Here is a 25554-nt window from a genome sequence, read left to right as displayed (position 1 = left end):
GGACAATGGCATAGTTCAAGTCACCTTTTCTGTTCCGGAGGGATACGTTATTGGGATCCGATTTAATGGCCTAGACAATATACTTGATGTCACTAACAGGATATCTGATAGAGGGTACATACTACTTCGTTTAACATAATCAATTGAGTTATTTATTTACCACCCATTCTTACCAATTTAATGATTTTAAGCTGATTTTATTAGACATTGTACTGGAAAATTCAACTTTAATAAGTTGTGTAAATACCATAAAATGAAATATAATGTTGCATAATATTTCATAAGTGCTTATATTTTGATACAACTTTTTCGTAGAAATTAGCTAACATGCCTAGTCTTTTGGATTGCGCGTGACGTCATGTAATATTTTTCTAATTCATGGTTAATCTGTACAGGTACTGGGATATAGCATCAGCCAGTAACCCAGACAATGATGACTCAGATGAAATAAGGTAATTTCAGCTATCATTTAAGCATAAATGGCGCATGTTTAAAGTAATTTGGTCATTTATCCAACTTAACTCTTGTAAAATCTTGTTACGGAGTACATACAATTAAATGATGAAAAATCGGTCAAATTATTTCACATGAAGAACAATTTGCAAGTTCAATCTAAACATTTAACATACACAAACTTATATGGGTTACTTGATAATTTGAGTAGTAAACTTATTTATGTTTGTTCAAAAGTTAGTTTCAATTGATTAAAATTCGCTTGAAAAGATTGCAAGCTTGTACTGATTCAAGTATGTTATTAAATTTACTTCTATCAATTTAATGCACTTATGTAATAATCTAACAAGTTACTTTGATTTGCAGTGTCGTAGGAGCGAGTTTCAAAATCATAAGCCAAACTCCGGATAAGGCAGAAATTTCATTTTTCTGTCCGCAGACTAAATCACTTCCACTTCAAGCAGATATTAGGTATTGTATATGAACAGATCTACGATATATGAACAAGAGTAAAATCGAGGCAATTTCATGATAGTTGAGGTTAATTCAAATTAATTCGATTGTTGATTATGTAGGTATGTGATGCTTCAAGGTAGCTCAGGGTTCTATGCTTATGCCATTTTTGAGCGTCAAAAGGGATCGCCATCATTGAACGTGGATCAGATCAGGACTGTTTACAAGCTTCAACCTGACAAGTATATATATAATCTTCTCTACCTTGAAAAAAAAAAAAAAAAAAAGTTAAATTTTTATGTTTTTCTTGAGGTGACATCAACGTTTTTATTAGGTTCCGTTACATGGCTGTTTCGGATAAGCTACAAAGGTTAAGGCCAATGCTACAAGATCGTGAGACCGGACAACCTTTAGCCTATAAAGAAGCTGTTCTCTTGACGAGACCAACCAATCCTAAGATCAAAGGACAGGTATACTCAAGCTTGTTTAAGCTAGAAATAATCTTCGTTCTTAGTATAATAAGTCTTAGCTTATGAGGTTGCTCTTAGGAATGAACTGTTTGGTTGGAAGGAAAACGCGATTGTTCTTCCTAATTACTTTGTTTTTTACTTCAATTTGGATTAGGTTGACGATAAGTACCAATATGCTTGTGATGACAAAGATAACAAGGTACATGGGTGGATTAGCACTGATCATGGAATTGGAATGTGGATGATCACACCAACTGATGAATTCCGAATGGGAGGTCCTCTTAAACAAGACCTTACATCTCATGTTGGTCCGACCATGCTTGCTGTACGTACTCAAGCTAGAATTTTCAACCATAACCTATTATATTTTTTCACTGCTTTTTGTGAAAGCAAAATATGAACTGTTACTATCATGTTTGACAGATGTTTCATAGTACTCATTATGCTGGTCCCGATCTGATAATGAGATTCAAGGACGGAGAGCCATGGAAAAAGGTATTTGGACCGTACTTTGTGCACTTAAATTCCCTACCTGGGAAAGGAGATCCTAATATGCTATGGCAACATGCTAAAGATCAGGTATTTAAAAATTAGCATATGGTTATGGAAGTGAACTTAATTAATTAATCAGTTTCATATGTCATATGCCCCTGCAACTTTTGATTGTTTCAGATGCTCAAAGAAACTGAGAGTTGGCCTTATGAGTTCCCAATGTCATTAGATTTTCCTAAGGCTAATCAACGTGGATCTGTCGCAGGAAGATTGCTCGTCAATGATGGGTATTTCCTTAAATCTTTTCACATAATAACCCCTAAACTTGAAATTCAGCAAAGTTTATATATGTTCTTAAGGTGATAATTTTATTCGTTTTATGTATCATAGAGCAAAAGCTACACCAGCAAATGTTGGGTGGGTTGGTTTGGCACTACCTGGTGACGCAGGCTCGTGGCAATATGAAATGAAAGTAAGAAAGATATAACAATAGTGTATGACTGCTTTAAGGTAAAACCACATAATGTGAAACAGAGAACTAATTTTCTGTTACTGCTGCAGGGTTATCAGTTCTGGATTCAGACTGATCGCGATGGAAAGTTCTTGATAAAAAATGTTCATCCTGGCACTTATAATCTATATGCATGGGTTCCAGGATTCATAGGGGACTATAAATCTGCATCAGTTGTCACTGTTGCTCCAGGTATTGACTCTGATGACCTGAAATGCTCACTCTAACTGACAAATCAAAATGTCGATTTCTCATGTTATGTTACTCTCTGGCTGCTTATTTTTCAGAGAAACAGGTTAACTTGGCTGATCAAGTTTTTACACCTCCACGGAGCGGACAGACACTGTGGGAAATCGGAATCCCTGACCGTTCTGCAGCAGAATTCTTTGTCCCTGACCCTAGACCAGACCTCACCAACCCATTGTTTTTACACGATAACGAAAACAAGTTGGTTTTTCCACACTCCTTTTTTCATTTCTTTGTACAACTAAGGATTGCTATATTGACAGTCAGTTTTGTTATATTAACAGGTACAGACAATATGGTCTGTGGGATCGATACACTGATCTTTACCCGAAGCAAGATCTCGTTTACACTGTTGGTGTCAGTGACTATAAAAAACACTGGTTTTATGCTCATGTACTCAGGTATTTCATGATTCATACATCTTGCTATAACCTCTAAGACTACATGTTTTTCTTTTCTATTTGTCAGCTCTACTGAGGTGAAAGTTCGTATTGTAGGAGGGTAGGACAAATGTATGAGCCAACTACATGGCAGATTGTATTCCCCTTAAAGGAAGTTGTGCCTAGCGGTAACTATACACTACACATCGCGCTTGCAGGTGCAACTCAATCCGAATTACAGGTGAGAAACATGGTTCATATAATCAACAAACTTTTGATGTGTACATGTTTTACCACAAAGTGTAACATAAATATTGTTGGTTTTTTCAGGTTAGAGTCAACAACCCAGACGTGAAGTCCCGTCCTGTTTTTACAACACTGCTTATAGGCAGGGATAACGCGATTGCAAGGCATGGGATACATGGAATCTATCGGTTATATAGCATAGGCATAAAGACTGACTCTCTTAAGACTGGAGACAATACAATTTTTCTGACTCAGTCCAGGAACAAGGAAATGTTCCGCGGAGTTATGTATGACTACATACGATTAGAAGGACCCTCGGCGTCTCCTAGGAAGTTGTTGCAAGAACTTTAAGTGGTTCTTCATAGTTAGATGTAGGACATTGCAATTTCTACACACAGCTTCATCTCCCAAATTAGTTGCGGCACTTTTACTAGGAAGATGTAATATGATAACATTGGTGAACAACTTATCCCCAAATATAAATACATCCTTTAGCCCTAAAATTGATAGTTTTAATAATATCAATTCATAGTGGCTTTTATCACGTACTATTTCTGGCTTTCAAGTTTACAAGTTTTTATGTCCTAATTTTTGAAAAATCGTATATGTTTCCTAGAAATAGTTTTCTAGATTCAGCTTTATTGTGAACGTACATGACAACGGAAGAACTTCATTATTTCTCTGTTAAAATGATATTGTGTAAATTAATTGTGTGTATAATAAATATATTTATCATTATACTATACAAAGGAGTTCAAAAAATGATGGCTCTGTGAAAATAAATCAACGTTATTTATACACTAAACCTCGTACTTAAACTAAGAACTAGGACCCTCTAAACGTAAATAATCATACATAACACCACAGAAAGGACTACTAGCAATCGATTGGGTGAGGTATAGTGTGTTCATTCCATTCTGAAGCAATGTGCCTGATGCATCAAAGCTGAACTGCCAATACAAGCCGTGAATTCCATGCCTTGCAATCGCGTTATCAAGTCCAATCTTGCGTGTTGTAAAGTGTGGTCTGGATGTAGGATTAACATTTAATCGAACCTGCAAATTCAAATGATCACAACATCAAACACAACATTCCATAGAAAATATCATTCATTCCTTTTACTTGTTTAAGTCTGAGGACTGTCAAACTAATCACACTTACTCGAAGTTGAGCAGCACTTGCTGATGCTAATGATATTCTTAACGTATAACTTCCATAAGGGTTTACATTGTTAAGTGGGAATTGAATCTGCCATGTTGCTGGTTGTAAATCCTTAATTTCTGTTCGCCTGCATTGTAATATATGAATCAAGATTGCCACACCCGTAAATTCTTAATTAAACATTAATAACGTGCAAAAGTACAAGATTATTACCTTGGTACATGAGCAAAGAACCAATGTTTTGTATAATTGCTAACACCAACCGTGTAAACCAGATCATTGTCAGGGTATAGATCGGTGTATCTGTCCCATAAACCATATTGTCTGTACCTGTTATTGTTTAAATTTCACTTTAAAATTAGTACAACTATTTTAAAAGTATCTAGCATGATAGTATATGTAATATTAGTAGAAGATGTTATATATACTTATTCTTCTCATTGCTGAGGAGAGCAGGATTTATGTATTCAGGACTTGGGTCAGGCACAAAAAACTCTGCTGCTGTACGATCAGGTATCCCTATTTCCCAAAGTGTTGGTCCATTTCGTGGTGGCTCATACACAACCTCGTTCATATTGATTTGTTCGCCTATACATTAACATAACAAATCAATAATAAACGTTCTGTTGTAGGTTTGTTATGAACTTATTAAACTCGAGCTTAAGTTTTGATCATACAATAGTATTACAAATACAGACTTAGTGTAGGAAGAAATCGAACCTGGATGAACTAAAATGTTTGAATTATGTTTATATTCTCCTAAGAAACCAGGAACCCATGCAAAGAGACTGTATTCCCCTTCATGAACTCCTTTAATAATAAAATTTCCATCATTATCTGCCTTAGTCCAAAACTGATAGCCCTGTTATATCATCATCCAAAAGAAGTTCATTAAATGAAAAAAAGATCAGAGTAATACACACATTACACAGTAAAGAAAAATGGTGTTTCGATTTTTCTTACCTTTGTTTCCGTTTGCCATGAACCCTCTTTACCAGGCTCGGCTAATCCCACCCAAGCAGAACTTGCTGGTATCAATTCATTACTCAAATATCTACAACCATAAATGATGATAAGTTAGCCTATACTAAGTACGGAGTATGATTTTAGAAGAAAGTGACAACAAAAACATTACATACCTATCACGAATGAGCAATTGACCTCCAACAGATCCTCGTTGATTAGCTTTTGCATAAATATCGGATGATGGAAATTCATAGGGCCATTTCTCAATTTCTTTTTGCAACTGATGCATAAAATTTGTTAGGAAATTTTTCCATAAATTACTAATAAACGTGAATTATAAAGTTTTAGGAACTTTTTATATTACCTGTTGTTTTGCATCGCTCCAAAGTTGTGCATAAGGATCATTCAAGGTAGATGCTTTGTTCAAGTAAACAAAATAAGGGCCGATAACCTTTTGCCAACGTTCTCCATCCTGAACTGATAGTAGGAAATTTTGGCCAGCATAATGTCCGCTGAAAAAGTCCTGAAAACAATCAACAATGGTTAATAACCCAACAAGTTAATGATATTAAACTTTGTATATTTCGTAATTATGTACAAAGTTGTGTGTACATACAATAAGGCTAACTGGACCCATATGAGAAGTGAGCTCCTGCTTGAAAGGACCAGCTGAATAAAACTCAGTACTCGCTTTGATGAGCCAAAATCCAACCGGAAATTCGCCAGAGGATATCCATCCATGTACTTGTTGATCTTTCATGTCTTGTGAGTACTGATATTTGTCCTCAACCTGATTAATTAGATAAGAAATTAATTAACCATAATTCTCAAAATCATATAAAAAATTGTATATTGTATATACCAACAACAATATATATGTACCGCAGTTTTTGACGTTGGATCAGAACTATTTGTCCACATAATGGCTTCTCTGTAAGCAAGAGGTTGACCATTCTTGTAATCTTGTTCCATTGGCATGAATTTTTGTATGTCGTCTGAAATAACCATGTAATTGAACCTATAACCAAAAAAAATAAAATTGTGATTAGGGAGAATGCAACAAATTACTTGTTCAAACTAGTGATTAAGAAAATAAAATTAATTTAATCTTCTTACTTGTTTGGAAGTTTGTAGGCTACTCTTATTTGAGAAAGTTTTGTAGCGGGAAAACTTTGATCATGATCTAAGACGACATAATTGTATAAGCCGGATGACCCTCGAAGCATTACAAATCTACAATATCCGAGCATTACACATAATTAGTATTGCTAATCCTTTGTCGATTTTTGGAAACCACATAGAGTAGTTCTTAGTTATCAGTTACACATTTGATAAGTTTGAAGTTCAAAATTACGAAACCAAAAACAAACAATTTTCTTTTTTCTGGTTTTTTTTTATTTATTTATTTATTTATTTTTTTATTTAAGCATTAATCCGTATACCTCTTGTCTATATTGATTGGAATTGAATTTTGACCTCCATTCCATTGTGTTGAAAACGAAAGTTCTACTTTATCGTCATCTTGCGTTATTACTTTGAAATTTTCCATATGTAACCTGCATCATCAAATAATTATGAGAATTTGATTTGTAATTCTTTTGTTATAGCTAAGCACATCATATACACTACTCCATACCTTCGTTGTATAATACATGCATTGTTTTGACTTTCTAACCTATTTAATCATCAACTTTTTTTTTACATTTTTCAATTGTATATGAATGAAATTTGAATAATAATATGTAAAATATTTTTGGGTTGGTTACTCAAAATAATTTTTTCTATAATTATTTTATCAATGATGAATATATAGAAAAATTAATATTCAAAATTAAAAAATCATGGAATGGAGGGAATAACATATCAATATAAATGCTTGTATGAAAGAGCTCCTAAGTGTTTTTTTTTTTTTTTCTTTTTTTTTTTTTTGCCTATGCTCCTACATTCTCAAAACCACCTCTAAATACGAGTATATGAAATTTTGTGTACTAAAAATTATTTGGTGGAGTATTTTTGCATTTTCTAAAAATCTTCGAAAAATCAAACAAGGTTAGTACTTGTTTATGTTTTCTCTAAAATTATCTACTTAAATATTCTAAAGAATTCTTGATATTGGAAGCAATTAGAAATATGGCTTGTGAGCATTCTAGAATATTATAACTACATGTATTATGAAGAAAGCTTTGGAATTTTTCGGACATTTCTTCCTAGCTCCATATTCAACCATAAATATTGGTCACCGGCATTCAACCAAGGCATACACACAAGAAGTCATATCTATACACCAGTCTTCCTCTCTATCTACCCTCCTTGTAAATTATCTACCTTATCTATTCCATTATTCTTATTTTGTAATACTCCTTTACGACTATGCTTGTACCACTCAACCTTTCAAGGGTTCTTATATTATCTTATATTCCTATAATAGATTATTTTTCAAGTTCTGGTCGGTATCTTAGGTCCATTTTCTTTCTACTATTTATCTTGACTTTATTTCTCTTTATTTATACTATTCAATCTCTACATCATTAATTTCATTCCGCTGCATACTCAACAATCGGTAATATTTCATTTCAAAAATATATTATTTCAAAATTGTGATTTTGCATAAATGGAAAAAAAAAATATTTATTATTGTGTTAATGATAAATCAATAAATTATTAGCATAGTAAAGTATACCAATCTTCTCCGTTGGTATCTTTCATTGTCCAAAAAATATCTCAATACCTGAAATGTATATCAAATTCCAATATAATTAAAAATTATGAAAATTATGAAATTTCAATATTATTGAAAATTATTTGCGAAAAATTGAACTCACCCTCTACTGCTTACTTTGCGACTAGAATCCAATACATTTTTCATTCCACCGTACTGAATTCCAGCCACGTGGCCTTCCGGAATTGTTAGAGTTACTTCTACAACTCCGTTATCCATAACAACCTAAATCAATAACAATATTAAATTAGAATATAGATTAATGTAATAAATTATTTAATACTTATTTTTTAAAGTAAGGTAACTGATATATTATATTTTTACATGTAAAGATCATCGACAATCAAAATATAATTTCAGTTTAGTAAAAATAAGTTCAATTCAATAAAAATAATTTCAATTCAATAAAATTCAATAACTATAAAAGAAATATATATATATATATATATATATATATATATATATATATATATATATATATATATATATAGTAGAAAATCAATAAAAGTAATTTTAGTTCAGCAGAAATAAATTCGGATCAGTAAAAATAATTTAATTAAGTTAAACAAAAATAATTTTAGTTCAATAAAATTAATTTTAGTTCAGCAAAAATAAAGTGAAGTGAATGGAGCCTTATAATATATATCAAAGGTTTATATTTGAAATTAACTATTGCTATGTTATTTGTCTCATTTTTATCTTTATTTTTTATTTTTTTTTGGCGTGAAAAATAGTAAAAACCTGAAAATTAAAGTAGTTTTAACCAAAGACGAAAAAAAGAAAAGATATAGATATTATGACGTACATATTGTTCATTGATCCTTAATGTAACGGGTTTGGCAACGTCTTTTGTTCCTCCATTATCATTGATTTTCTTCGGCATATCACTGCATTTTAAATAATAAGAAAGAAGTGTAACATAGGTAAAAGTTGCTAATTGAAGAGGTAGAATAATATAGGTAAAATTATGTAGACAATTTTTTTTTTCAATATAGATATTCAGGCTTGCAACGAGGTCCAAATAAAACAAGATCGCACAAATAAAATTATATGAGTATATATTTTTCCATTTTTCCATACGGGTTTCAAATGACATATATTTCTGTTTTTTGAAAACATAAAACCAAAAACAAAAAACAAAAAAAAGGCGTTTCCTTTTTTCTGTTGTCAGTTTTCAAAATTATTATGATTTTAATAAATTTGACTAATTTTTGATTTATTATAGGACATTTATCATATGGTTTTTAAAAACAAAAAACCAAAAAACAGAAAACCACAACAATGCCAAACGAGCCCTAAAGTAGTTTTAACCAAAGACGAAAAAAAGAAAAAATATAGATATTATGACGTACATATTGTTCATTGATCCTTAATGTAACGGGTTTGGCAACGTCTTTTGTTCCTCCATTATCATTGATTTTCTTCGGCATATCACTGCATTTTAAATAATAAGAAAGAAGTGTAACATAGGTAAAAGTTGCTAATTGAAGAGGAAGAATAATATAGGTAAAATTATGTAGACAATTTTTTTTTTCAATATAGATATTCAGGCTTGCCACGAGGTCCAAATAAAACAAAATCGCACAAATAAAATTATATGAGTATATATTTTTCCATTTTTCCATACGGGTTTCAAATGACATATCACTTTTTTAATTAATAAATAATAAAATATTTATTGTTTTCATAAAATGTTTAACATTGAGTGTTTTTTTTTTTTTTTTTTTTAATGAAAGTAAAAAGAAACAGATATATTGACAAATCGATTATTTAGATATATATATATATATATATATATATATATATATATATAAACAATTTTGCAGTGACAATTAAGAAAAAGAAACAGATATTTAGACATTTTTTTTTTTTGACCCAACATATTTAGACTTTTTTTTTTTTTTTTTTTTGACACAATATATTTAGACAAATTGATTATATATGAAAACAATTTTGCAGTGACAATTAAGCTTAACAATTATTATTATCATGAAAATAAACAAATTAACGTACCAAAGTGTTCTTGCATTGGCATTTCCAAGCACCATTAAAAGAAATATGAAAAAGATGGTCGTATTCTTTCGAAGCTCCATTACAAAATATTAATTCTGATACACCAAAAAAAAAATTTAAAAAAAGTTACTGACAAATTTTGTATATAATTTTTTCAACCCTCACCAATTATGTAATACGTATAAATAGTAAAGAAAAGAAAGAAAATAAAATGAATATAAAAGGATTCAAATTTATTTACCAACGAAGAAAAAATCAAAATTGTGAGATTTTACTTTTAAAATCTTAGCCTCTAGGGCTAAATTCCGTAATTTATTAAAAAAATAAATAAATAAATAAAAAATAGTCTAATTGTAAATATGTTTTCTCTTTAACGATAGAGCTTCTATTCAAGCATGAAATTTAAACATGTAAGGGCTTTACCTTACGACTTTGCTATAAAATGATTTTAGTTATTTACAATAGTATCAACTACAGAGGAAAAAAAAAAAAAAAAAAAAGGAAAAACTAAAAAGTGTACGAGGTATGCAGCCAAATAATCCTATACTTCGTATATAGGCATATAGCTACACAACTTAGGACGAAAATTGAAATTTTATCTTAAGATCTTAGAGTATTTTTAATTTAATTGCTAACTACTATTTAAGCTGGATTTAGTTATCGTGCGATTTTTTAGTTAGATTTAACTGTCACAAATTTTTAGGTATTGTACATGCATGAGGAACCCTAACTGAATTTTTTTTTTTTTTTTTTTTTTTTAATGAAATAGGGTTGCTAATAAGGTTTTTATAGAGATGAGTTCATACTTCATACACTTCTACAACTTGACAATGCTAATCAAGACATTCACCACAATTTACCATGTTTATACACATATTTTCTAGCTCTATTTTTGGTGATTATAATTTTTTTTTGGTATAAAACAAAATTTGTCCGTCTTATTTGATATTCCTCAAATATCAAAAATAAAATTAAAATAAAAAACTCTTATTTATTGATCGATGATCATAAGAAACTTTCATCTAAGTATTATACAAATTATATGATTGAGAATGTTCTTAACTATTTTCACAAAAGTTGTGATCTGGGGACATACACGTACCTCAAAGGTGTTTACGTTGAAGAAAAGGCTAGTGATGACTAAAGTATAAAAGGCTTGATGTATAAATTGTGTTTAATTTCTTGAATGGTTTTATATGTAATTAACAAAGCCTACTTCGTATTAGATATTTATAGTACTCTTATAACATAATTCGTATTATGGTGTTTCCCAATCCTAATAGAATACCACTTTAGTTTATGAAATTTATAAAAATTCTATCTTGTTAGTTTGTGTTAATGATCAAGTAGAAATTAATTACGACATCTTTATATTATTTCTACTCGTATAAAATATTGAGTTGACATAATAGTTTGTAGTATACTAATACTATAACTAAAAAAGTGTGTAATATTAATAATACTTTTTTTATTTTGGAATCTATATTAATTATGTTGGATTGTGTATAATTATAACTAAAAAAGTATGTAATATTAAAAAAGGTGGGGATTAGACGGGTCTTAGGTGGAGATTTAGTGGGGATGGATATCCAAGTGAGGGGTGGAACGGGGATGGTTTTGAAATTGTACCCACCGAGGCGGGAATGGGGATGAATTTTGGACCCACCGCGAGGTTGGGGGATGAAAATTTTAGGTGGAAATGGGGATGGAAAGGTCAACATCCGTCCCACCCCGCCCCATTGACATCCCTATTTACGACGAAGGAGTTTGTTTGAAAGAGCTATGGTTACGCTCAATGCACAGGTCAAGCAGGGCTTATTACTGTAACACCTGGGTTATCTTCCCTTGTTCGAAGTTGTCTATGTTTTTTTTTTTTTTTTTTTTTTTTCAGAAACCGTCTTTTATTTTAGTTACGGTAAAAAATAAAAAAAAAATAAAAAGTTACTTCATATTTGGTTGCCTTTAAAGTTGACTGTTTTACTCCCATCATAAATTTTGTCCAATTTGTTGTTCAATGTTTACTGCAGATTAATTCTTGATCGACATGATCCTCAGTTTTGGTTGTGCTATGTTATAAATTGGAATTTGCAAAACATTGCATAAATTACTATATATTTCCTGTTCTATACAAATAAAAAACACATGCATAATCTAAAAAAAGGTTTATTAACTTTATTATATACTTTGTATATACATACATAAAAAATTAGCTTCATCGTAAAATTACAAGAATTCAATAGTTTCTTGTTCTACTAATTATTTACCATTTTACCTAGCCGAGTATTAACTTTAGAGTGTAATACTTAAAATGTGAGATCAAATCACATCTAAACGCACCACTTTTGTGTGTGACTATCTATATTATTTAGTCTAACAAAATCATGGTATAAATGCCGTCCGATTTGGTGAGGCTAGAGAGTTGAATCCGACTTTTTTTTCAGAGAGCATTATACAAAGGAGAGAAAAGCTCCATTTGATGGATGAACTGTACATCATGGATAATCGGATTACCCGTTCTTCCTGGTGGAGATCCGGAATAGGATGGAGAACAACCACCACAAGTAGATGCATATCCTTCATTTAACCTCTGCAAAAATGTAATTAAACATGATATGATATGGTATGATTTAGAATGTTAATTACTTGATACTATTCATTAATCGCTAACCTTTTCGTCTAGCAAGCTCAAAATTGTGTTCCTTCCATCACTATTTAGCTGATTTGTTTGCCTATAATGCAACATAAGAACTATAAGAAACTTTTACCCTTTTTTTGGGGTGAGAAAAGATTAACAATTATGAAAGCACAATCATATTTGGACTTGAGAATTCATGTGAGTTGTAAGATCTTCAAAAGTGTTATAGTAGGTAATTATGGTATAGTTGTAAATATATAACTTTTGAAACTTGAAATTTATCTACAATATCTTCCGATAAATAAAAATAGTTTATTTATCTTTTAACTTCTTTAATTTATCTACTAGTATTAAGAATTCTAAATTCTAATCACCCCCTAAGGTTGAACCGGGTAGAACACACAAAAAAAATAAAAATAAAAATAAAAAAACTAAACTTTAATTACTCTTTTAAGATTATTTGTATAGGATTAGTATTTTTAGAAAGCTTAGGTTCGAAATCATTTGCTAAGTAATCTTTAAAGCAAACAGAAACTTACGTTCATCATACTATGTCAAATTTTCGAATCACTATTAATATACTTCGTGATCACAAAATGAAATCTTATTTTATGAATCCATATTTTAAATCATATGCGAGAAATCCTCATAAAAACTTAATCTAAAATTGGATGCGAAATCTTATTTTGACGTGAACAGGACATCTTATGTATATAAACAAACGAAACATGGAGAATTATAGGTATAAACCTGTTCTTGGTGCATCTAGGAGGCTTGAGAACTTCAGGGATGGCGGTAACAGGGCGACGTGGCTTCGGACAAACAGGTCGGTTCTTGCTTCCACCATTAGACTGCTCTGACTCAATTGAATCCCTTAGACTGTTCTTCGTAACTTTACCTCTCATTCTCTTTGATCTCCTCTGAAAATTTAACACACCTCAAAAAGCTCGAAAACGTCGTGGTGATGACTTTATATGCCACTTAACTCCTTTATTCACTAGACATTCATGTGGCATATATAAACAGGAGTCAAAAGTTTAAAATTAGCCACATTTTAGAGAGATAATTATGCTTTATAAGTATGGAATTAGTAGGGGTTGGGCCATAGTGGTCTCTTAAAGCAACAGGAGTAGAATGTTTTGCTTGGTTGAGAGTGGATTTAGGGAGAAGCATTGACCAAATCCTCATTTATAGTAGGAAACTTCTTATTTCTTTTCTCTTCTATTCATTTTCCTTTTCATCTTTTTTACACTTAGAAATAAGTATATGGTTTATAACTCGTTCTACACATGAATCTCATGAACAAATTTGCAGTTTTAATGTCTCAGCCACCTTAGATTACAGAAAAAAAATCATCTGACAGCCAGTTTCTTCATATATCTCACATGGGTGGCTTTACAATCCCCGTATAATTGAATAGATCACCCAAAACAGATCCAATGCATTTCGGAATTAGTGAAAAGACCGAGATTCTCTCTAGTAATTAGCCGATCTAGTTAGGGCCTGTTCTCTTCAGCTTATTTTCAGTTCAGTTCAATTCAGCTCCAATAAGTTCAGTTCAGTTCAATTCAGTCAATCAGAACAGACCCTTACTAGCTTACTGCCTTATGGGCAGAGTTAAACAATATGGGGTGTTTTTCTATCTTTCTTTCAATCCAATGACTCGGGAGAATTCCTAGAACCTTTTTTTTGTGCATGTGAAATTCTAAAGGGGGCAAATGACCGAAAGCAAATACAGAAAACAAAGAAATGTATGCACGACTGAATCACTGAAGTAAAAAGAATATATCTGAATAAGCAATAAGAATTATGTACATGAACCAAAAAAGTAGTAACCGTGTACTCACTTGCAAATCCATGACAGATTTATACATTATGAACAAGAGGAATTCAATCTGCAAGTGTAGAAACCTCGTATCAACTATAAATTGTATCCCAATCAAACCTAGGTTGTGAGAACACCTCATAATCAATCGGTCCTTCCAAAACACGATCAACAATCTGCACATCTTGTAAGATGGCAGGCTGAAAGCCATCACTTACTGATGGTAACAGTTTATACATCACCAACACACCTAGAGTGAATATTGCTTGTAGCTTCATCAAGTCCCCATGGATTGAAAAGAAGATGAGCATAGAGATCAGATAAAGATCCACACAGAAGCGCATGATTGATAATACTGTATCCATCAGTTTTCCATCGTTACCAGCAGGAAAACCCCGAACTCGGTACACAAATAAGAAGTTGTACTTATCGACCATGTACCTGTAACCAAAGTAAATAGCACCAACTGGAACCACAAGGGGAGCAAATGAGGAGTAGATCATTGTAAGGGCAAAAATGGTGAGGTTAAAAGCATAATACAGAGCAAAATCGAAGGTTTGCTTAGGCATGGGTGAAGCTCCACTAACTGGATAGACAGAGAGATCATGTCCCTGTAAATCAATCACATTCAACCTTCCACCATTTCTAACTGCAGGCTCAAATTCTTCTTCGGGGATCAAAGGTCTGCGAAGGGTATCAATTACATCAGATTCTAGTGGATAGTCTTCAGTGTGTTCAGGTACTAGTTGAAGCATGTCATTCTTACGAAACTTCTGCAGATTCCTCTTTATCCATGGAATTGGCGTAAGTAAATCAACAGATATACCCAGGAAAGTGCAAGTAATCAGAAATGCAAGCGACGAAAGGCATGATTTAGCCAAAAAGGAAGCACTCATATACTGCTCAATCCTCTTGCAATCTTCCCCATCCAAGTAACATCGCCCCATGCTCAGGATTGTGCTCTCAAGAGAAGACTCAACCAAACCCCTTAAAACTATTAGGTTTACCAAAAAGAAGCAAACCATTTTGATCAGTGCTGCCCTTTGTTCCCCTGAAACAGTAAGGTGCTTTTCAAACTTGGAGAGATAGGACAAAGCTGCAGGGATTAGTATATACATGCTCACAAACACAAGCACATTAGGCAAGAACTGAAGAAATATTGCTGCGATCCAACTTGAGCTTTGCAGCCAAGATAACCATGATTCAGCATTATCCATGGCTTCTGCATTGATTATCCTTCCTGCCCTCTGTAAAGCAGATATCACAGCAAGAGGGGAGCTGAAGAACAAGAGCATCAATAATAAAAGGGTATTCACAATAACCCTCCGCAATTTCAGTGATACTTTTGTTGAACCTAAATGACGCCAATATATATCAGTTGCCAAAGGCGCTCGTTCCACTCTCCACTGACTCCTTTGCAGCTGCAACTCGGTTAACGAAAAGAACCTCCCAATCCTCATTCGCTTCTCCGTCCCAAAATCCTGAACAGCCTTGTTTGCAGTATACACATCCTTGAAAACCACAAAAGCAACCCCTGCTCCTGGTCCTGCGCCTTCCTTATACGCAGCCACCTGAGTCTCGAGATCAGCTCTCAACTCCTGCAACCTCCTCAACCTCTTCTCATCGGTCCAACCCAATCTATCACACACCTCCTCCCACACCCCCTTCACCTTCCCCCAAATACCATCCCCTCCCTCATAATATCCCATATACTCACCCTCCTCTTCGTCCTCACCATAAACGAAACGAGCATCCATCTTTGCCACCAACTTAGAAATATCATCCCTAACCCTAACCAAATCCTCCACCAAATCATCCAAATTCGACAAATCCATAGGAACAATCACCCTATAAACCTTCCCAGGATACTTAGACTGAAAATACTCCTCAAAGGGAGTCTTATTAGTAGCCAAACTCTTAGGCACACCCTGCACCATAATAGTAAAAATCGCACTCGAAATCGCACTAGGGTCACTAGGATTTCCATAACTATCTCTAAACCTAGTGAATTTCAACCATTCCTCAACCTTAAATGCACCTCTATGCACCAAATAGACAATACAAACCATGAAAACAAAATGAACCCACAAAGGAAACGAACCTTTCGCAATATGGGTAATCGTCGTTTTCGAGAAAACATCATCCATCGCCGCATTCCCTGCATAGATATTGAGCAAAACCGCAAACAAACCAACAACAGAAGTAGCAGAGAGGGTGGCAAAGGTACCGCCTTCGATCACGAGGAATTGCGACGCATCAGCGCCGCAATGGAGCGCGATCTCGCGCGCAGTGGCGTGCCAAACAGCGAGGAGCTTCGACAGGAGAGAGAAAGGGCCGGGAATACGGCGGTGATCGCTGCGAAGCTTAACAAGAAGGAAGATGCACAGACATGAAAGAGCTCCGATTGCGGAGATATTGAGAAGGTACTGGATGTTGCCGTACCATGTGAAGTCGTCGAAGGTTGGAGGAGGCAAAGAGGGTGAGATTTCCGCCATTGTTGAAAGCTTCTCTCCTCCCAAGAATGGTGAATTGGGGGAGGAGAGAGAGTGGAAAAGGAATTAGGGTTTAAATTGGGGAAGAAGAAAAGAGGGAATCATTAGATTGATTGAAGAAGTAGTAGAATTGGGAATTAAGGAGAGAGAAATTAGGGGTTGGGGAATTTGATTGAATTAGAGGAAAGAAGATGGGAGAGTCAGAGGGAGATGCTAGATGAGGAAAGGAGGTGAACAAATATGTTTGTGTTGCTAATCTAATCTGACTCCAGATTTACGAGTAATTACAAATACGGAGTGCATAGCAGGTATAATACAAATCCTTAAATAGACCTGGTTCACACTAATTTATTGTGGACCACCAACATTAGAAACAATATGTCAATAAAAAAAAAAAGGTTACTACATCAAAATAAAGGTTATTATGTTGAAATAAAAGTTAATTATTGTGACATTATAAAAGCTATAAGAGGGTTTTTTTTTTTTTTTTTTTTTAGAATAAAAAGCTATAAGAGGTTATTTTTTAATGAAATTTTTAATATAATGGTCAATATGAATAATAATAATCACTATGTTATAATTAGGTCACTATCTAACATAATCTCGTACTTTAAATTCATAATAACATTAAAGGTCACACAAGTTTTTAAAAAGTTTACTATGTTAAAAAGTAAGGTTACTATACTTAAATTAAGAGTCACTATGTTGAATTTAATGCCAGTTACGTATGTATAAACCTTAGGTCCACAATAATATTATTGTGGACCAGGTCCACGCAAGATTTTCTGCAGGTATAAAGGGAACTCAAACAATTTGGGCCCAGTTGATGCTCGGAGTTGTGCACTTCACCTTGAGAAAATAATTTTCTTGTGCACCTATATTAAATTATCAATTTAATACTTTTAATTGATAATAATTTTAATCATAAATAAGTAAAAATTATAATAATTGAATATCAATCAATCATATCATATAACTAATATAAAAAGCTAAAGTTTTAGCCAGGTCACGAGGCAGCGTCACTTGGTATTCCAACATTTTGCCAAGTGTCGCGCCACGTTGGATTGATTTAAATAGACTTTATAAAATAAAAAAAAAATAGTTTAGAATTCTATTTTTAATCAAATTTGGATAAAATTTTAGGATAAAATTGTTACTTTAGAGTTTTATTTTCGATAAAATATTAATATTTCAAATGTACAAATTGAATTATAATTTTATTCAAAAAAATTATTAGATTATAATTCTCAAAAACTATCTGTAGACACCCAAATGTGTCTCCCCAAAACCAAACCCAGTGATGAATACCTTTTGCGTCGAATGATTATCGAATAAGGTGAAAGTGTGAAAGGTCAAGTGTTGCGGTTGGTTTTTTATTAAAATTCTTTCTTTCTGTTTTCGAAAACAACTCTATTTTATGAAAACAGCCAATCCAGTTAGTTTGGTCCACGACAAGGGTCCAATAATAGTGTAGTTGGATGGGGCTTGCAAAGAGCTTTCCAACGATATATTATAAGCCCAATTTCGATGAATAATGAGGAAATTATGGCCAAAATACTAAATTGGGCCCGGTTTGATCTTTACATGCAGCCCAATGGTCTAGGGGAGGGCCCAATGTTAATTATTATTCCTAAAGTTATTAGAATTGATTATAGTCTTCTAGAGTTCTTTAGAAGGTTCACTTTAATCCTAATAGAATTAGAATTAATAATTATATTTTGATAAAGTTTTATTTGGAATAAAATATTATTTTATGAAAAATACGATTTCAGTTTCATACGCACTTTACAGATCGATTTTGATCCATATGTGGACTCCGTGTTGAAAGCGCATAGAAGTCCAGGCTGTCGCCAGACGAAAGGCCTGTCGCCACGCGACAGACCCTGTCGCCTGGCGACAAGGTCGGTTTTGCAACGATAGCGTGGAGTTTTATTCCTTATCAAATTTTACCTATTTCCGGACTGTTTTCTTATAAATAGGGTCCTAAACCTCCGTTTTTAATCATCTACAATCTACAATCAACTCTCATCAAGAATTTCTTGATTCTCTCTCTCTTTCTAAACCAACCTTTTTCACAAACAAATTCCACATTCATTAGCACTAGACACACCTAGCCAAATTCGAAGTTGCCTTCGCCCTAAACGTGAAAGGTTATAATTTCTGAGGGTTTGGTCCCAAATCTCTTTATTTCAATTTATTTAATTTAATTCTTTGATTTTATTATTTTCCTTGAAGTTACTAACACGTGTATTTTGTTATTAGAAAGAGGTACGAGGCATCAAAGTATGTAATCTTATTGCTCTATTCTTGTGGAAAGCATGTTTAAATTTGTTTAATTCCTAGTATCATGTTAGGATGTCTTTATTGCTTTCTAGTATCATGTTTAGGGTGCTTTCTATGCTTTCTAATATCATATCAATATCATGTTAGGGCTAAAGCTTTGATCTTTATTGCTTAGTGACATGCTAGGGTTTGTTATTAATCTTGTTAGTATCATGCCTAGGATCTTGCTATTATAGCTTTATTATTAACATGATTATAATTGTTATGATTTATGATTATTATGTTGCTTGATGCTTATTTATTGTTATTGCTTGATCACGCCTTTTATGCATGTTTAAAGGGAATTTGTACTTGTAATCACGCTTAATAAGATAATTAATAATCTTGTTTAGGCTAATATGATTATAATTCAAGTGGTCACCAATAATGGTTTTGTTTGTGCATTAAATTTAACCAACATAGATAAACAGGTTTAGGGTTAATCTGATGATTGCGTGTTAGTCAGAAAGCGCACATGAATACGAGAAGAATAAAGTAGAGACCTATTTAGGGCAGGTTCAATCTCTTTTAGGTTGGATATGTACCTTCATCCCCGAACCCTATTTGGTTCAAGACCTTTTGGAGTTGACGATCTCATGGATCGTTAAGGGGTGTAATCTTCACCTTGTGAACGGTTTACAAGTTCCTAAAACTTGTTGGCGACTCTTTTGCTCTAGCTTCCTTCGCTTTGGACGCCACCATGCTTAAGTGTATGATCACAGTGGGGTTCAAGCGTGGGGTTAATGGCTTGAAATATTCCCTACACTATCATATAAATTTATTTTTTATGTCATAAAATTTTTGGAGCGAAGGAAGTATCTCAAAGCGTAAAACATCTATTTATAATATATACTAATCGGTTAAAATAATGTACTTCACAATCTAATAGAATTTTGTTATTATGCAGACCTGTCAATTAGGGTCGATTCATAAGTCATCTCGGATTGGGTCACTTCATATTACAAGTCAAGAAATGTTCAACCCTTGCCCAAAGTTTTGAATTCGGGTCGATCCAATAGGCTTTGAACATTTATTTTATTTTAATTTATTTTTTGCTAATTTTTTATTTTTTTAATGTATTAAATCGAACATTTCTACTAACATTATCATTAGTCATTACATGCCTACTAGATAGCAAATCGTCACAAAAGCACATCAATTCCTAACTAATTTTGTATAATGATATATTTTAAAATTTGACATATAGATTAAAAATTTATCTTAAAATTCAATAAACAACCCGGGCATCGCACTGAGCACAATACTAGTGTATATATATATATATATATATATATATATATATATATATATATATATATATATATATATATATATATATATATATATATATATATATATATATACATACACACACACACACACACACACACACACACACTAAAACACAATGGGAAGATATGAGCCCACCACGTGTCATCATGACTAGGCAAATGATGTGGTGCCATGTCATTTCTTGAGTAATTATTATAATTAACTCCCAATTTAAGAGGATGTTTAAGGTGATTAATCACCACCATTATTCTCTTGATAAGTAATTCTCATACCCCCCTATTTAGGGTCTGTTCTCTTCAGCTTATTTTCAGTTCAGCTCCAATAAGTTCAGTTCAGTTCAGTTCAGTTCTTATCTTAATTTCCTTCTCTTATAAAATATTCAGTTTAGTTCCAATAAGTTAGGTTAAATTAAGTTAAGTTCAGTTCAGCTTAGCTCAATTCAGTCAATCAGAACAAGCCCTTAAGAGGATGTTTAAGGTGATTATTCACCTCCCTTGATGCTTGAGATTCTTCTTCTATGTTTTTTTCATGTTTCTTTATAAATAAAAGAAGTCTTTTTTCTGACTTTTACACTTAAAAATTACATCAAGAACAATAGTCTAAACACATTCTCTATTGGGCAAAAATTACTTGATTCAAACCTTCAACCCAATAATGTCTTTGTGAGGAAGTGGTGTAAGTGTTAACCTTAAGGTTCGTGCCAGCGAATACAGTTAAACACCTTGATTGCGTCGAAAATTCGTTTTTAAGTTAGTGATTTGCATCACGATGCACCGATATTGTTCCATTGTTTGTGAGATTATCTTTTTGATCTTACTTAAATATTTTTATACTATTTGTACTAGACTACTCCTTTATTTACAAAAAATGTAACAAATTAAATCTATATTAGTTTATTAAATATTTTTTTAATTATAAAACCTCATTTATAATATATACATATAACGACCAGGGGCATCGCCCGGCCAAAAACAAGTGTATTAATAAAACTCAATGGCAAGAATTGAAATCTTGTTATGTGTCGCTAATTTCGCCATGTGGCGCCATGTCATGTTATTATTGATCATTAATGTTTCCTCTCAAAAATATCTAATTTGTTTGCATTAATATTAACACATCTTATGGTAATAAAGTTATTTTAAAATGAGTTATTCATATTCAGAAATTCTAAAATTTTAATTGTCTTATATGTGTATATTTTAAGAACAATACAATTAATTTTATTTCTTTCAGTTACTCATTTAAAATATGTAACCCAAATAAGTATAAGAAAATTTTGGTTTTATCTTTTAATCACAATATATGTTTACTTAAGGAATTTTTTTATGACAACTAAAGAATAAAAATCCGTTTAACAAAAAAACAAAAAAAAAAAAAAAAAAAAAAATCCTCCGTCCCTTATGGGCAATTTTCACGGGAATTAATAAACATAAATAAGAAGTACTCCGGAGTAAAAAAAACATTGAAAAGGTAAATTTACATTAGGTATGCAAAAAGTAAAGAGAAAGGAATAAAAGTACATGGTAAAGCAAAATTTACATGGGAAAGTTAAATTGACACAAATATTGTTGCAAATTGGAGGGAATTTTGGTAAAATATTAATAATAATTGTACTTGAAAAAAGCAAATGAAACTATCATTTTGGGACTTAAAATTGGTCATAAGGAACTATCAATAAGGGACGGAGGGAGTAATATACTTCATTTGTTTCTATTTTATCAAATTACGCTAAAAAAGTACACATGGGGGCAACTTTTGGAAGTAATAAGGTAAATCATGTGCAACAAGGGCCACAAAATTACAATTTCTCTCTCCTCCCCTTAAATATTGTGTCTAAGGCCATGGGTCAAGTAAATAGAAATGGAGGAAGTATTCCATAAAACATTTGGTTATAGCATATTATTAAATAAATTTTGATGTTCAACAATATTTGCAAAAATTAACAAATGTTTTTTTTAATGAAACCACCAATCCATTTCACTTTATTTTATTATATATATATGACCCGGGGCATCGCACGGGCCAAAAACTAGTTAAATTATTAATAAACTATTTATTGGGACAATTCCAACAACTACCTATAAAAGTATATTTATTTTTATATATAAATCACAAACATTAGTCAAAATGAATTAGATAAATAGTGCAAGAAATTAACGCGTTTCATTTATTTAAACACGGAGAGAGTAGTAGTAATGTTCAATAAAAATAATTTCAGTTCGGTAAAAATAAGTTCAGTTCAATAAATATAATTTCATTTCAGTAAAAAGCAATATCTTTAAACAGAAAAATGTAATATAAAATCGATAAAAGTAATTTCACTTCAGTAAAAATATACAATCAAGTAAACTTAATTTCAATTTAGTAAAATAATTTAAGTTTAGCAAAAGTAATTTTAGTTCAGTAAAAAATAATTTCAATTCAACAAAAATAAGATGATGTGTATAGAGCCTTACTCTATTCACCTTATTTTCACGTATTTAAGATCTAATATTTAAAATTACTTTAGTTAAATTTTCCGTTAAAATAAAAGTTTAGTTAAATTCAAATAAAATAAGTTCACAAAAAAAAAAAAAAATTTCTGATAAATAATACAACTAAAATAATATTATGGGCATGTTCGGCAAAATATAGCTGTTAGGAATGGCAACAGATTAGATACGGGTCGGATGGGGCTAAGTTCGTATCTGATCTATTTAATATTCAGATCATGGACTCAAGTTCGAATCCAACTCACATCTTAGAGGTTCGAATTCAATCTGTTTATTCGAACAACCAAATTGTTCAAGTACTCATTTTTTTTTTAGAATTGTGTGATATATTTATAATTGCTTGTATTGTCTCTAGTAATATTTTTTTACGTCATATTAGTGCGTAAAAAATTCGAAAAAAAACTAGGATATAAAATCTAACATAATATATATAAATTATAACCTATGACTCAGGTCGGACTCGAATCAAACTCCACCAGACTTTGTGCAAGGTCCAAATCCGATCTGCCTTCTATTTAGATTCGAAGTTGGATTCAGACTATTTTTAAAAGGATTCGAATCGGATTTATTTCTTCGGATTCAAATCAAACTCGAATTGAATTGTCATCTCTAATAGCTGTGAAGGTAGCTGTTGGCTATGTTAGTAGCGGTTAGCTATACGAAGTGTTGTTAGCTACAGACAAGCTTTATTTGAGATTAAATAATTAAAATATGAATGTTTGGTAAGTAGTTTTTGACTAGTTATTAACATAAATTGATATTTTTTCGCTAAAAGCTAATAATAAATTTTCAACAGCTACTCAAAGTTAGTGATGAGCACGTCTTATAAACTTAGGTAACCTTAGATAAGATAACATAAGTGAAAATGAAGTACTAGTAAATAAAATAAACCTTGAGACTACATTTGGTTTTTGTTTTTTTTTTTTTTTGGGGGTGGGGAGGGAGGATTTCTCGATGACAATCAACCTTAAATTATTACTATACTAAAATTAGGGTTGTTGTAATACTCTTGAAAATTTCTCCATTTGGAAATACCCTTTTTACCCTAATTAAAACATAATTTAGGAAATAAACAAAATATTACCGTCACCATGATACCAACTAAGGCTTTTTAAAGTCACACAACAGAAGTCTTAAAACAAAAATAAAACATTTGAAAATAAATTACTTGAGTTTAAACATCAAAACCAAAGTAAAATAAAACCTTTCACAAGTTAGAACTAATATGGTCCGTAAAACCAATTCTCAAAACACAAATCATCCAACAACGCTAGTCTAATAATAAATCATCAAAAACTAGAATTAAAGTCTATAAAAGCATAACAAGTAACTCTCAACACCTGTCCCATCACGTTTTTCAAGCTTCAAGTACCTGTCGCTTTCTCTTTATTTCAATCTCACTACCCGCCATTAAAATGGGTCATAGTAGGGCCAATCTAAAGAAAAGTCAAACACAAACAACAAATTACGAATCAGCAAAAGCTGAGTACATATGCATATAAAACTAGCACATAATAATTAACACATGCTCGCCATATAATCACAAGTCAAATTACCTTTACCTCATAACTAACAATATTAATTATTATTAAATAATTTTGGATAACGCATCGAACGAATTTCCTTGTCTTATCTATCCCTTAATAAGGGACCCGTCACTTGGGAGCTAACCAAGCTAGTACCAACTAGTGTCACATTTGACAGGCTAAAGTCGTATCACCTAATCAAAAGTAATTCCTATATATAACCACTAATTAAATTAGATATGGAAGTAGGGTCAAATCCACAGGAAAACAACGTTCTTCTATTCCTAATTAATTATTATAATCTAAATTATCAAGAAACAAATAAGGTTTGTATGAATTAATCTAAGGGAATAACCAATAATAAAAAGTCTAGGGTCACAGGTTCACCAATAATTAATACTCTGAGATAAAACATAATAATTAACAATTAATATTGCAGAAATAATATGATTAACAAGCTCTCGCAATTTTTTAATCAACATATATAGATCTAACAGGCTCTCGCAATTTACTAGATCTAAGTTCCTATTGAAAATAACCTTTAATATCAAATTAACATCTGCTCAATTCATCAATTCGATATTGCTATACTTTTAAAATCAAATAACATCCTCTACTCAATTCATAATCCAATTGTAAAGAGTTAAAACAATTCCATAAGAAATTATCATTCAATATCAATAATCAACCAAAACAATTCATCCCTTCATATTAATTATGGATCCCCTTAAGAACCTTAGAATTAAACTACTCACACATATTTAAATCTAAACTAATCAAAGCATATAAAGAAAACATGATTGAAATCAAAGCAGAAATAAACGAAGCAATTAAAATCAAAACGATAACTAAAGCAATA

The 25554-nt window shown here is 31.9% G+C and overlaps 2 protein-coding genes and 1 pseudogene across 3 annotated transcripts; 1 reads left to right on the top strand and 2 right to left on the bottom strand.

Moving 5' to 3' along the window:
- Positions 1 to 310: 310 nt before the first annotated feature.
- LOC145564026 (uncharacterized) lies at positions 311 to 3741 on the top strand. The gene is made up of 13 exons (XM_081624390.1): positions 311 to 452; positions 820 to 924; positions 1029 to 1148; positions 1241 to 1376; positions 1531 to 1701; positions 1800 to 1955; positions 2049 to 2155; positions 2259 to 2340; positions 2430 to 2571; positions 2667 to 2826; positions 2910 to 3026; positions 3123 to 3246; positions 3336 to 3741. The coding sequence occupies exons 1-13, from the start codon at positions 379 to 381 to the stop codon at positions 3600 to 3602; spliced, it is 1761 nt and encodes a 586-aa protein (XP_081480516.1). The 5' UTR covers positions 311 to 378; the 3' UTR covers positions 3603 to 3741.
- A 328-nt stretch (positions 3742 to 4069) lies between these two features.
- Positions 4070 to 10190, bottom strand: LOC145565314 (uncharacterized). The gene is made up of 15 exons (XM_081625360.1): positions 10111 to 10190; positions 8903 to 8984; positions 8201 to 8322; positions 6821 to 6934; positions 6495 to 6611; positions 6261 to 6396; positions 5995 to 6168; positions 5743 to 5901; positions 5552 to 5658; positions 5376 to 5466; positions 5133 to 5274; positions 4841 to 5000; positions 4626 to 4742; positions 4413 to 4539; positions 4070 to 4306 (listed from the first exon to the last, which is right to left on the bottom strand). Exons 1-15 carry the CDS (start codon positions 10188 to 10190, stop codon positions 4070 to 4072), a joined length of 1965 nt encoding a protein of 654 aa, XP_081481486.1.
- A 2161-nt stretch (positions 10191 to 12351) lies between these two features.
- LOC145562498 (hyperosmolality-gated Ca2+ permeable channel 4.1 pseudogene) lies at positions 12352 to 17330 on the bottom strand (annotated as a pseudogene). The gene is made up of 4 exons (XR_014094393.1): positions 14593 to 17330; positions 13496 to 13742; positions 12779 to 12839; positions 12352 to 12697 (listed from the first exon to the last, which is right to left on the bottom strand). The product of XR_014094393.1 is annotated as a hyperosmolality-gated Ca2+ permeable channel 4.1 pseudogene (transcript).
- Between the last annotated feature and the right edge of the window lie 8224 nt (positions 17331 to 25554).

Source organism: Chenopodium album, chromosome 10, assembly GCF_948465745.1.
Source record: "Chenopodium album chromosome 10, dcCheAlbu1.1, whole genome shotgun sequence".
Taxonomy (NCBI): Eukaryota; Viridiplantae; Streptophyta; class Magnoliopsida; order Caryophyllales; family Amaranthaceae; genus Chenopodium; species Chenopodium album.
This window is presented reverse-complemented; position numbering and strand designations above follow the sequence as displayed.

What these genes read in the sequence shown, in the direction of transcription:
- LOC145564026 (XM_081624390.1), top strand. Translation starts at nt 379, where the DNA reads ATGGTTAATCTGTACAGGTACTGGGATATAGCATCAGCCAGTAACCCA. An exon ending in CCACTTCAAGCAGATATTAG is followed by an intron (nt 925 to 1,028) that starts GTATTGTATATG and finishes TTGATTATGTAG; the next exon opens with GTATGTGATGCTTCAAGGTA. An exon ending in TTACACGATAACGAAAACAA is followed by an intron (nt 2,827 to 2,909) that starts GTTGGTTTTTCC and finishes TTATATTAACAG; the next exon opens with GTACAGACAATATGGTCTGT.
- LOC145565314 (XM_081625360.1), bottom strand. Translation starts at nt 10,190, where the DNA reads ATGGAGCTTCGAAAGAATACGACCATCTTTTTCATATTTCTTTTAATG. An exon ending in TAAGGATCAATGAACAATAT is followed by an intron (nt 8,323 to 8,902) that starts GTACGTCATAAT and finishes TTATTGATTTAG; the next exon opens with GTTGTTATGGATAACGGAGT. An exon ending in TGGGTCCAGTTAGCCTTATT is followed by an intron (nt 5,902 to 5,994) that starts GTATGTACACAC and finishes GATTGTTTTCAG; the next exon opens with GACTTTTTCAGCGGACATTA.